General features: G+C 56.2%; 1 protein-coding gene across 7 annotated transcripts in view; it reads left to right on the plus strand.

Moving 5' to 3' along the window:
- LOC142023938 (uncharacterized) overlaps positions 1-13,336 on the plus strand; it is a 70,190-nt gene that overhangs the window by 24,449 nt on the left and 32,405 nt on the right. For 3 of the 7 annotated variants that reach the window (XM_075015418.1, XM_075015416.1, XM_075015417.1), the window contains exon 2: positions 13,106-13,305. In XM_075015418.1, coding sequence (XP_074871519.1) covers positions 13,167-13,305 — 139 coding nt within the window. In that variant the 5' untranslated portion in view covers positions 13,106-13,166. Of the gene's footprint in view, positions 1-366; positions 8,859-8,943; positions 9,359-11,739; positions 11,789-13,105; positions 13,306-13,336 lie in introns of those variants that run through there. The other 4 variants (XR_012648343.1, XM_075015412.1, XM_075015413.1 and 1 more) reach the window with 3 other exon arrangements.

A 13,336-nucleotide genomic window follows, 5' to 3' on the forward strand; every position in this document is an offset into this window, starting at 1 on the left:
CGGGGGGAGGCGGCTGGGGCTCTGGCGCTGGGCTGGCTGGTTCCCGTGCCCTGTGGGCCTGGGCTGGCCGGGGGGAGGCGGCTGGGGCTCTGGCGCTGGGCTGGCTGGTTCCCGTGCCCTGTGGGCCTGGCCCGGCCCGGGGGGAGGCGGCTGGGGCTCTGGCGCTGGGCTGGCTGGTTCCCGTGCCCTGTGGGCCTGGGCTGGCCGGGGGGAGGCGGCTGGGGCTCTGGCGCTGGGCTGGCTGGTTCCCCTGCCCTGTGGGCCCGGCCCGGCCCGTGGGGAGGCGGCTGGGGCTCTGGCGCTGGGCTGGCTGGTTCCCGTGCCCTGCGGGCCTGGGCTGGCCGGGGGGAGGCGGCTGGGGCTCTGGCTTTGGGCATCGCGGACCGTCTTTGCTGGTGGGAACAGCAGCTGCTCCCTTGACCGAGCGGGTGGCTTTGGCCGTGGCCCCAGGGCTGCAGCTGTGGCCTTGTGCACAGAGGCTCTGATCCGTGCCCTGGGTGCAGCAGCTCCGGCCTAGGCTCGAGGTGGGAGGCTCTGGCCGTGGACCCGAGTGCAGAGTTTCTGGCTCTGTACCTGGGCACGGCGGCTCCAGCAGGCAAGGCAGCGACAGCTGTGGCTTTTCCCCTGGCTGCCGAGACTCCTGGTTCAGCCCCAAGTGGGGTGGGGGTGTCTCATTGTGGTCCCAGGTGAGGCAGCTCTGCCTTCAGTCCTGAGGAAGTGCTTCTGGGTTTGACCCCAGGCACAGCTGTTCCAGCTTTGGTTCTGGCCAAGGAGGCTCCAGTTTTGACACTGGGCATGGAGTGGCCCCAGGCATTGCAGCTCTGTCTTTGTGCCCATAGTATCAGTTCCTGGTCTGGCCCTGGCCGTGGCACCAGGTGCAGAACTTCTGGCTTTGTCCCCAGGTGTGGAGGCTCTGTCTTTGGCCCCAGGCTGGGAGCTAGTGGCTTGGACTCCATGTGGGAGCAATCTGGCTGTAGGCCCAGATGGAGCAGTTCTGTCTGTGGCCTTGGGCACAGAGGCTCTGGCTGTGGGCCCCTCTGTGGTGGTTCCAGGTTTGTCCCTAGGTGTAGCAGCTCTGGTTTTAGCCCTAGTTGGGGCAGCTCCAGCTGTGGACTCATGTCGGGGTGGGGGATTCTGGATTTGACCCTCTGCATGGAGGCTGCTTCTTTGGCCCCAGATCAGTGCCTGTGGCTTTAGCCCCAAGAAGGGCACCTCTCTCTTTGGCTGTGGCAGGTTGGCTTTGGCCTTGGCCACAGTGGCTGGGTGGTGCTTATTTTCCCCCTGCATGCAGCAGTTCTGGTTTTGGCCCTCGTCATGGAGACTCCAGCTTTGGCTTCTGGCTTCAGCCAAATACTCGGTGGCTCCAGTTTTGACTCCTGACAGGGTCCTTCTGAATTTGGCTGCGAGCAGGGAACTTCTGGCCTTGGCTCAGAGCATCACAATTCAGCTTTTGGCCCCAGATGCAGTGGCTTGAGGTTTGGTGATGTTCAGGCTGTAGCCTCGGGGGCTTCAGCTCTGGCTGCGGCTCTGTGCACTGCAGATCAGGGTTTGGCCCTGGGCACAGAAACTCCAGCTTTGGCCTCAGGTAAGGCAGCTGTGGCTTTGGGCTCAGGCACAGGGTCTTGGCTTTACAACTTGGTACACGGCTCCGACTTTTGCCTTGCGTGAGGTGGCTATAGATTTACATCTGGGAGTTGCTCTAGCTTTGGCCCCAGACATGGTGGTACTGGCCTGGCCTGTGATGCAGCAGCTACAGCCTTGGCTGTGGGCATGGCAGCCCAAGTGTTGGCCCACGCACTGCAGCTCCAGCTTTATAATGGTGTGACCAGCTGTGCCTTTGGCCCCACACATGGAGGGCTCTGGCTTTGGCCACTGAGCGGGGCAGCTCTGCACTTGGCCCTGGGGGCAGCAGCTCTGTCCTTGTGTTCAGGTAGGGTACACCTGACTTTGGCTCCAGCCTAGGTCTTGGGCACAGAAGCTTGAGATTTGCCCTGAGTGTAGAGGCCCTGACTTTGGTGCCAGGCAGGCGTGTCTGTAGTGGCCCCAGACCTGGTGGCCCTGCTTTTGGCCTTGGACAGGGCCGCACTTGCTTTGGCCTTGAGTGGGGCAGCTCTAGTTGGGGTGGTTCTGGTTTTGGTCCCAGAGCTAACTTTGGGCCAGCACAGGGTGGTTCCAGCTTTGTGAGGGGAGCTCCAGTTTTTGCCCAGAGTGGGGCAACTCCAGCTTTGGCCCTGGGCAAGGAGACTCTGGCTTTATAACCGGATGGGCAGCTCCAGCATTGTCCCTGACCGTGGTGTCTCTGGCTTGGCCCCACAGAGGATATTCTGGCTCTGGCCTCAGGTGGGGCATTTCCAGCTCTAGCTCTGGACAGGAGAGGCTTTGATCTTTACCCTGGGTGAGGCAGCTGTGGGTTTGGCCCAGGGTGGGATGGCTCAGGCTCTGGCTATGTGTGCAATGGCTCCAGTCTTGATCCTGGGCACAGTAGCTGCAGCTTTTGGCCCCAGTTCAGCGCTTCTGGATTTTACCACAGACAGGGCGCTTCAGGCTTTGTCTCTGGGTTGGGTGGCTCCAGCTGTGGGCCTGGGTGAGGAAGTTCTAGCTGTCACCCCAAGTGGGGGGCTCTGGATGTGGCCCTGGATGGTAGCTCCAGGTTTAGCTGTGAATATGGCAACTCTGGCTTTGGCCCCATGTGGGGTAGCTCCAGCTTTGGCCTCAGGCAGGACACTGCACTCTCTAGCCCTTGGCAGGGCAGCTCTTGCTGTGGCCTCGGGCTGGTGGCTCTGGCTTTGGCTCCAGCAGTGGTGGCGCCAGTTTTGTCCCCCACTAGGGTGTTCTGGCTGTAGCCCCTTATGGGACAGCTCTGCTTTTGGCCCTGGGTCTTATAGGACAAAGTTGGAATCCAGCCAAGGCCCTGTGCTTCGTAGGTATGTGGGTGGCAGGGAGGGGCTGGTGCTGGCAGCAGGTGGCAGGGCCCTGCTTGCCCTTCCTTTTATGTTTGCCTGTGGCCCTACCCCTGTGGTTCCCCTCCCAGTGCTCATAGGAGAGAGACGGTGTCTCTCCATCTGTGCCAGTGGAGCTGAAACAGCACGACTGTGTCCTGTGCACAAGCCCCTGCACACCACCACTCCTGCACTGTCAGACTGAAGTGACACCAAAGCACCAGGCTGATGGGACGGGGCAGAGACACCTCAGGGCAAACGACATGCAGCTTCTTGACCTGAGGGCACCACTGAGCTGGGTCCCCAATTCCAGTCCTAGCTCCACACTCTGCAGGCGAGTGGGTGTCAGTGCAGAGGGGCTGTGAGGCAGCTGGTCCCTTAAGGGGAGTCTGGACCCAGGCTGCCTGTGGGGTCTCGTGGAATAGCCAAGAGCCATTGGGAGGCAGTTGATGTCTGCCAAGCCCCGGCTCTGCTTAGAAGCTGGGAGGGGTCCTTGGGGACAGGAGCTCTTTGGCTGCAAGAGGAAAGCCTGAGTCTGGGACATTCCCTAGGCTGTCAGGTGAGCTGAAGGGATGGAAAGGGGAGAGCCTAAGCCCCCAATCAGCACTGAGCCTCTGAGGGGCAGGAAGCTGTGGGTTCCCCCAGATGGCCCAGGGATGGCTTCAGTCACAGTGGGGATCCTGCTTCCAGCTCTTTGCCTTCCCTGTCTGTATGAGATGTCCCACCAGGAGGGCTGGAGCAGCACCCCCTCCTCCTGCAAGGAGAAGCCCTCATGCCCATAGTGACTCTAGGGGACAAAGGCCTTAAGGGAAGATGTCTTCCACTGAGCCCAGTGTTTTCACACCATCCATGTGCCCAGCCACAGTAGCTCAGGCTGTAGAAACAATAGTAAAGAATAAAATTGTCAGACATGTAGAGGAACATGACTTGTTGAGCAAAAGTCAACATGGTTTCTGTAAAGGGAAGTTGTGTCTTACTAATCTATTAGAGTTCTCTGAAGGGGTTAACGAGCATGCGGACGGGGGGATCCAGTAGACATAGTATACTTAGGTTTACAGAAAGCCTTTGACATGGTCCCTCATCAAAGGCTCTTATGTAAATTGGGTGGATAGAATAGGAGGAAAGATCCTTTCATGGATTGAGAACTGGTTTAAAAGACAGGAAACAAAGGATAGGAATAAATGTTTTGTTGTTACTTTTTGAGTGTTTGGCTAGCTGTTCCTCAAAATCCTTTTTTTGGCTTTCCTTATTACTGTTTTACACTTAATTTGGTAGTGTTTGTTTCTTTCTATTTACCTCACTAGGATTTGCCTTCCGCTTTTTGAAAGATGCCTTTCTATTCCTCACTGCTGGTTTTACATGGGTGTTAACCCATGGGGGCTCTTTTTTCAGTCTCTTAGTATGCTTTTTAATTTGGGGTATACATTTAAGTTGGGCCTCTATTATAGTGTTGGTTCAGCTTTGACCCCAGACAAGGAACTTCTCTCCTTACCTCCAGGTGCGGCAGTTCAGGCTTTGGCCTCAGGAGAGGAGGTTCTAGGTTGTGGCTCTAGCTTTAGACCCCTGCATGGAGGTTTCAGCTCTGAGCCTGGATGGGGCACTTCGGGCTTTAGGTCGGGGCACTGAGCTTCTGGATTTGGCCCTGGGTATTGGGGCTCTGACTTCATTCCCAGGTTCCGGAGCTGTGAATTTGTCCCCAGGCAGGGCGGTTCCAGGTTTGACATGGGGTGTGATGGTTCCAGTTTTGGCCCCATGTGTAGAAGCCCTAGCTTTGCCCCAGGCGTTCTCCTTTGCTAGTAGAAGCATGGGCTCCTGCCTTGACCCAAATGTGGTGGTTCTGGCCTTGGCGCCAGGGGAGGTGTCTGGCTTTGTCCCTCACCACAGAGGCTCTGATCTTTGCCCTGGGTACAGTGGCTTTGACCTAGACCTAAGGGGTGGCAGGTCTGCCCTTGGACCCAGCTGCAGTTTCTGGCTTTGTACCTGGGCATGGCAACTTCACCTTTGGCCAAGGGGAAGTGGCTGTGGCTTTGGTCCTGGGTGCAGAGGCTCCAGCTTTGGTCCTTGTCTGTGGACTCAGGTGTGGTGGCTCCAGCTTTGGCCTTGGATATGGAGGCTTTGATTTTTGCCCCTCCCCCCCCGGGGGCAGCAGCTGCAGCTTAGACCTTGGGTGCAGAAGTCCTGGCTTCACCTTCACGCAGGGCATCTCTCTCACTCTTTGGCCATGGGAGGTGCAGCTCCCTCCTTGGCCATAGTGAGTGGCTCTGGTTTTGCCCCGGGTGCAGCAGTTCCAGCTTTGCCCCTGGTCGCAGAGGCTCCAGCTTTGGCACCAGGTGCCTCCACTCTTTCTTTGTCTAACTAGGGAGGCTCCAGGCTCGGCATGTCTGACTTTGTCCCCTGGCTCAACAGCTCCATGTTTTGGCCCCAGCTGGGCAGCTCTGGCTTTAGATCTGTGCCGGGAGGCTCTGGCTTTCACCCCAGGTGGAGTGCATGTGACTTTGGCACCAAGTGCAGCGGGTCTGGGTTTGGCCCCATGTGAGGAGACTCCAACTTTGGCTCCAGAGTTGGCCCTCTGTGGGGATGTTTTTGACTGTAGCCCCAGTCATGGAGTTTCCAGCTTTGGCTCTGGGTGTGATGGTTGCAGCTTTGGCCCTGAACATTGTGGCTTGTTTTTGCTCCTGGGCACAGTGGCTCCCTCTTTGGCCCCAGGCAGGGCGGCTCTGTCTTTGTCCCTGGGCATGTTGGCTCTGACTTTGGCCCCCCCAGTGCTCAGGCTCTGACTCCTTGTCCCAGGCTGTGTGGCTCTTGCTTTGGCTGCCTGTGTGGAAGATGAATGTATGGCTCCAGGCAGGCAGATCCAGATGAGGCAACTTTGAATTTGGCCCTGGGCAGGTGGCTCCAGCTTTTGGTCTTGAGCAGGGTGGCTGTGGCTTTGGCCCTGGTCATGGAGGCTCCAGCTTTGAACCTGAGCCGAGTACCTCTCTCACAGCATGGGCAGAGCAGCTCCAGCCATAGCCATGTGTTTGGCAGCTCTGGCTTTGACCCTGGGTGTGGAGGCTTTGGCTTGGACCCTGAGCAAGGTGCTTCTGGCTTTGGCCCCAAGATGGGCAGCTCCGTCTTTAGCCCTGGGTGAGGTGGTTCTGGCTATAGCTCCTAGGGAGGAGCTTCTTGGTTTTGGCCCTGGGAGCGGTGGCTCTGGCTTTGGACCCATGCGTGGAGTTTTTGGCTCTCACCCTGGACAGGGCGATTTGGGCACTGAGCTTCTGGATTTGGCCCCAGGCTTGGCTCTGACCCCGCCCTCATGTGAAGGTTTGTGTTTGACCCTTGCTGGGGCAGCTCCATCTTTGCCTCTGGATGAGGCGATGTGGCTGCAGCTTTAGCCCCAGGTTCCGTGTCTCCAGCTCTTGCCTTGGATGGGGCACTTAGGACTTTAGCTCAGGGCACTGAGCTTCTGGATTTGGCCCTAGGCGGGGAGGTTCTGGCATTGGCGCTGGGTGTGACAGCTCCAACTTGACCTTGTGTGCAGAGCTCCAGCTTTTGCCCTGGGATTGGTGGCTCTGGCTTCTTTTTTTTCCAGGCATTGCGGCTCCATCTTTGCTGCCAGGCACATGGGCTCCTGCCTTGATCCAGGGCATGGTGGTTCCAGGCGTGGCCCTGTGTGGTGATATTTTGTCTGTAGTCCTGGGTGGATCGGCTCCGGCTGGGTCTTCATGCCTGTGGGCCTGGGCTTAGCCCAGGGAGAGGCGGCTATGACTCTGGCCCTGGGCATTGCGGCTCCATCTTTGCCGGTGGAAGCATTGTCTCTTGCCTTGACCTAGGGCACGGTGGCCCTGGCTTTGGCCCCAGGGCAGGGGGCCCTGGCTTTGGCTCTGGATGCAGAGGTTTCTGGGTTCAGAGGCTTTTAATTTGACTCCCGGTGGGGCTGTTGTGGCTTAGGCCCTGGGTGCGGAACTCTGGCTCTAGGCCTGAGCAGGGCATCTCTCTCTCTGGCTGTGGGCAGTGCAGCTCCTTGGCCATGGCTCTAGTTTTGGCTCTGGGTACAGCAGTTCCAGCCTTGGCCCGATTCATGGAGGCTCCAGCTTTGGCCCCAGGTGGCTGCACTTGACTTTGTCCCCTGGGTGCCTCAGCTCTGTCTTTGTCCATAGCCAAGGAAGCTCCAGGTTTGTCCCTGAGCATTGTAGCTTCTCTTAGCTCCTGGGAACAGTGGCTTCCTCTGGTCCCAGGGGTGTGGCTCTGTCTTTGGCCATGGACAAGACAGCTCTGACTTTGGCCCCAGGCTCAGTAGCTTCATGTCTGGTGCAGGGCAGGTGGCTCTGGCTCTGGCACATGTGATGAGACTCTAGCTGTGATCCTGGGCAAGGGAAACTGTAGATTTGGTTTTATACCCTGGTTCACGATCCCCTAGGCAGGGCAATTCTAGCTTTGTCTGGGAATGGCTCCAACTTTGGTCCTGGATGGAGTGGCTCTGGCTTTTCCTTGGTTGGGTTTTTTTTGTTTTGGCCTGAGACAGGGCAGCTCTAGCTTTGGCCCTGGTGAGGGGAGCTCCAGCTTTTGCCCTGGGTGTGTGTCTCATGTTGGCCCCAGATGGGGCAGCTCCAGCATTGGCTCAGGGTGGAGGTGACTCTGTCTTTGGCTCATGCAGCAGCTTCTTTTGACCCAGGAAGGGCGGCTCCAGCTTTCTCCACAGCCATGATGTCTCTGGCTTTGCCCCCAGAGGAGGATGTCCCAACTCTGGCTCCAGGTGCAGTGGCTCCATCTTTGGCCCAAGGCAGGAGAAGCTGTGACTGTGGCCCTGGGTGCTGGAGGTTGCTGCTGTGGTTCTGGGTGGAGCGGCTCTGGCTCTGGGCGCAGAGGCTTTGCCCTTGGCCCGGCGCAGAGTGTTTCTGCCTTTGGCCCCAGGCAAGGCAGCTGCTGGTTTGGCCCTGAGTGGGGTTGCTCAGGCTTTGGCAGCTGCAGCCTTGACCTTGGGCATGGAGGCTCCAGCCTTGACTCCGGTGTCGCTTCTGGATTGGACCTTGGACAGGGCAATTCTGGCTTTGGGTTGGGCAGCTCCATCTGTGGGCCTTGGTGCAGAAGTTCTGGCTGTATTCCCATGTGGGGTGGCTCTGGATGTGGCAGCTCCAGCTGTGGCCCCCAGCATAGTGGCTCCAGGTCTAGCCCTGAGTACTGCAGCTCTGTTTCTGACAAGGGCAGACCTGGCTGTGGATTCTGACGAGGTGGCTCTGGCTTTGGCCCCAGGGTGGCTCTTCTATGTTTGGCTGCAGGTGGGCTGACTCCAGCTGTGGCCCTAGGTGGCGCACTTCTGGCTTTGGCCCTGGACAGGACACGGCTATCTTTAGCCCAGGTGGGCAGCTCAGGCTCCTGCCCATGGCAGGGTGGCTCCAGTGTTGGCTCCAGGAGCAGCAGCTCCGGCCCCAGCCTGAGGCAGGTGACTCCGGCTTTGGGCCCCCATCAGGGAGTTCTGTCTGTAGCCCCTTGTGGGGCAGTTCTGGTTTTGGCTCTGGGCCTTTAGGACACAGTTGGGAACCAACCTGGGCCATACACTTCGGGGGGGGGGGCCCTGTGCTTCGTAGGTATGTGGGTGGCAGGGAGGGGCTGGTGCTGGCAGCAGGTGGCAGGGCCCTGCTTGCCCTTCCTTTTATGTTTGCCTGTGGCCCTACCCCTGTGGTGCCCCTCCCAGTGCTCATAGGAGAGAGACGGTGTCTCTCCATCTGTGCCAGTGGAGCTGAAACAGCACGACTGTGTCCTGTGCACAAGCCCCTGCGCACCACCACTCCTGCACTGTCAGACTGAAGTGACACCAAAGCACCAGGCTGATGGGACGGGGCAGAGACACCTCAGGGCAAACGACATGCAGCTTCTTGACCTGAGGGCACCACTGAGCTGGGTCCCCAATTCCAGTCCTAGCTCCACACTCTGCAGGTGAGTGGGTGTCAGTGCAGAGGGGCTGTGAGGCAGCTGGTCCCTTAAGGGGAGTCTGGACCCAGGCTGCCTGTGGGGTCTCGTGGAATAGCCAAGAGCCATTGGGAGGCAGTTGATGTCTGCCAAACCCCTGGCTCTGCTTAGAGGCCGGGAGGGGTCCTTGGGGACAGGTGCTCTTTGGCTGCAAGAGGAGATCCCAAGTCTGGGACACTCCTTAAGCTGTCAGGTGAGCTGAAGGGACAAAAAGGGGAGAGCCTAAGCCCCTGCTCAGCCAATCAGCGCTAAGCGTCTGAGGAGCAGGAAGCTGTGGGAGAGAACTCCGCAGCTGCTGCTGCTCCTTGTGCTCATGTTCCTCACCCTGAATTTTCCCTCCGGCCTTCAGGGCAGAGGTGAAGAAGGAGACTCCCTGCAGCAAAGACCGGGGGGGGGGCGGTCTCTGAGATGGCCCCTACCCTGCAGCCATCCCACCTGCCCATTGCCGTGGACTCTCTGGTTAAGAGGTTGGAAGGTGGTGACTTCACAATCAGCTGAAGACCTGCAAAAGGCCCTTTTGCTGTCACTGCCACACCCACCCCTGCCCTGCATGGCTGATGTCCTGCCCCGGCAGCCCCTTTGCATGGCTCAACTGCTCCTCTGTCACCACCACTCACTAGTGGTTAGTTCTGGTCTCAGGCCAGCTGCACATGGGAGCACCAGAAGTTGCTCAGTGCCACAGGCTGTTTGCAGAGATTTGCAGACTTGAAGGACAGAAGAGGTGGTTAGATCTAATCAGCCCCTCTCTCTTCTGCCCTTCTGCCTCTCAGCCTCTTGCCTATCACAGGTCTCCAGTCTGGCACATTAGGAAGTTTGAACAAAGGCAGACTCCAGAAAGGCAACTGGCCTGCCATGTAAGACAGCAAGAGAAGGAGAGAGCACCACGTCCTTTGTCAGTGTGGAGGGAATTGATGCAGTGAGGGGAAGGAAATTGCCCGTGTAATAGCTGAAGGTTTCTCAGCACTGCTGAGGGCTGACAGCTTAAAGGTGGGGCTATTTGTAGGCCAAGGTTGGTGGTCCTCTACTATAAGGCATCAAAGCAATCAGAGTACTACTGTAGCCACCCTGGCCAGCCTGAAGTCATACAAGGAGTACCCTTGCATGCTCCAGCATAATTGGACACTATGAAAACCAGTCTTGCCAAAACCACACAGGTTCTTCCCATCCCAAAGGAGCAGCTGCGTTCCTGGGTCAGTGCGCCTAGAAGAGCAGCTGCTGAGCCTGAGCTGCTGGTGCTGACTGAGCCTGAGACAGCCTGAGCCACTGCATACGAACTGCAACTGTCACAGAACAGGCACTGCTGCACGGTTGCTCAGGCTGGCAGCAGGTCTCAGATAAGAACTCAGAACGATTAATTTCCGCAGCAAAAATTAGTTGATTGTGTGTAACTCTGGTAACAATTTAAAAACCACCTTTCAATGGAATCATTAACATCAGAAAGCAAATTGAGTAATGTGTAGATCCAATGGTTAATGGCCTAATGTTTATCCCAGTTTAATGGCCTAAGTCTTAACCCAGTTAAGTGCATACGAGCTTACAAGCACACGCTCCCATCAGCACACTCACTCTCTGGGGCTGGCCAGACCCTAGGTAATGGTGGGTGGTTGGTTGAGGCCAGAGTCTGATGTGCACGGAACCCCATTATGCTGAATTGATGGACTCTGACTCGTATGGCAAATTGGTGTACTATTTATCTCCTTGGTAGGAGGCAGTCTAGAGGGAGTGATGTTCAGTTCATTGGTTGTACCTCTCAATCCAGGTGGAGTGCTTGCCCGTCACCCCAATTCTACTTGCCTCAGCCACGAGTGATGAGCAACAGTGGGTCCTTGCTGTATGCTTCTTCCTTGTTAACTTTTTATCTGGGAAACTTGTGTGTCATGTTGCTTTTTTCTCAGCGTACAGTTCTGTTCTCAAGTTGGCAAAGAAGTCCCTAATCCACTGGGGCCGTGGCTCTGGGCCTCTCTTCAGCCCATTTACTGTTAATTTTACTCATGGTAACTACCCATGTTTTGTGACATGGCTTGTGCCTGCCCCTGCCCCCAGCTTCCTGGGACGCATTGCAGCAGGGCGTCTGTGCTGGGCTGAACTGTCCACATTGGGAGGGGAGCAGTGCCCAGGCCAAGGACTGAGGGGTGAAATCAGAAGGGGCAGGTTTGGAGCAGAAGTGAGGCCTGGACAGCCTGTGGGGGAGGGGAGCTCTGAGGGCGGGGTGGGGGGATGATATGCATGGGAGGCAGGAGCTGGCTGTGGTGGTTGAAGACATTAGGGGAGAGCTTGGGAGGTTGTTCCACTGCCAGGATGGGGTGTTTCAGCACTGGCACCCCCCCCCCCCCGGGTGTTTCAGCACCAGTGGGTGTACCAGGCAGCTGCCCTTGGCCCGGCCCAGCCCAGCTCAGTGTTGTGCCCGCGCGTGGGATGCGAGTCATCAATCGGCCATAGCTCCAGCCCTGTCCCACTGCTGCCGTGACTGAGCTGGGGGTTAGGGGCTGACGAGATCCATGGGGGATGTCTGTTCTGTATAAAGCCTTTGAGGAGTTGGCCCCTGTGTCCCACCTGCTGTTCCCATCGCCTGAGCTGCACTGCCTGTCTCCAGCCATGGCTTATCGCTGCCCCTCACTGACCGCTGACAGTGTTATTTGTATTGCTCTGAACGTGTCCCCATTTACCTTTGTTAACACTGTGCCCCGCTACAGAGCTGTCATTAGCCATCACTATGTTTCCAGTAGCCGGAGACTGTGGAAAATATTCTATGGTGCTGTTCGCACTGTCCCATGACCCAGCGTTGCTAGTGCAGTACTTTCTTCTGTGCTGCAACTTAATAACTTTTGGGATTTTTTCCTTTATACAGAAGTTTATTCTTCGGGACCATGTGATCCCCAGGCTGACAAAGTTCCTGGGTCAGTGTCAAAACTCCTTCAGTTTTCTTTCATCTCCAGTGGGCATTGCTTTTGTCAGTGGTGGTTTTGCCTCTATGCCCAGCAGCCTAGTGCTCTGTCACTGCATAGGTAGATTTTGGTTTTCAGGTAGTCACTGCAGACCAGGCTTAATGTGGAAATACTGAGAAGCTTTTGAAAAAAAAATTGGTAACAAAAACATACTGTTCTTTATTGGTAAGGAATTCCCCATCCTGCAAACACTGAAGTACAAACTGGTCTACGCCATCACTCTTATTTCCTGCACAGCTAAATGTTTCTCATCATGTGATAATACTTTAATTGTACATTTCACTGTCACAGCGTTCTACGTGCACTACATCTGTTGTGATACATTTCAGTGACGTTCTTCATCCAGACAAGCTGAACTACCCTTTTCTGACTGGCTTGTATCCGCAGCATAGTGCCAGCCTTGCCAGCTTTGGCTCTCGCCCAGTGATTCAGTAGGGCAATAGCTGATGCTTGTTCATTAGTTCATGGTGAAACTGACACTTTCTTAGCACTGAGGATACAGACTCTAATGCTGACTCAGATGCAAAGTTAAACGTTGTGACAAGCTCTGATACTGATTGTGGGGCTAAACATGGCTGCCTGGACATCTGCAAACTCCTCCTTGGGTGGATTTCAAACTAAAGGAATTAAGAGTTTCTGAATCCTCGTTTTCCCTCATTCTGCTTCCTTATTACAGGCTCGTCTATATGGTGTGACACTAACAGTGTGATATTAAAACACTGAAGTTGCAAGGCCTTAAATCTCGGTTCATGTTAAATGTCAGTTCAGGTTAAATATGCTGTTGGTTTAAAACGAGCAGTGCACCAAAGGTCTGAGCGCTGACTAGCTTCCACTGTGTAAGCCTGTTCATGGACAGGAGCTGTTGGGTCTCCAAGGGCTCTTCAGTCTATGGGCCTAGGTCTGTGCCACAAATAAATGGAGGAAGACTGGGGGCCTTTTGCTATAGGAGCCTAGATATAGGCACCTGCATCCACTCTCAGACAGCAGAATATGCAGCTTGTGTATCAAACGCACGGGGTGCTCAGAACTGAACCCCATTGTTGCAGGCGCAGTCATGTTGAAACTCAAGCCATGTATTGAGAGAAGTGACTATGGATTTGGGGTCTGCCTTGTGTGTGGTGTTTCTGTAACAGCCTGACTCTAGCATTTCCCCAAATGTCAGAGTCCAGCACCTCTGTCAGCAGGGCAAGAGTCTGGGGAGATCAGCAGGTGCAGGAAAGGATTAAAGCCACTTCTGAAATGTCTCCAATTGCCTTTCTCTCCTGACAGGTGCAGAACATCCCTGTCTTGCTCCAGATCAGCCCCTGCCCTGAAGAGACAGAGAGAGGATATGGCTGTGGTGGAGCCGGTGACCTTCGAGGAGGTGGCTGTGTATTTCTCTGAGGAGGAATGGGCTCTGCTAGACCCAGGTCAGAGAGCCCTCTACAGGGATGTGATGCAGGAGAATTATCAGACTGTGCGCTGGCTGGGTGAGGATTCCTGTCCCCTGTTATGTTGGAG

Source organism: Carettochelys insculpta, chromosome 21, assembly GCF_033958435.1.
Source record: "Carettochelys insculpta isolate YL-2023 chromosome 21, ASM3395843v1, whole genome shotgun sequence".
NCBI classification, from domain to species: Eukaryota; Metazoa; Chordata; order Testudines; family Carettochelyidae; genus Carettochelys; species Carettochelys insculpta.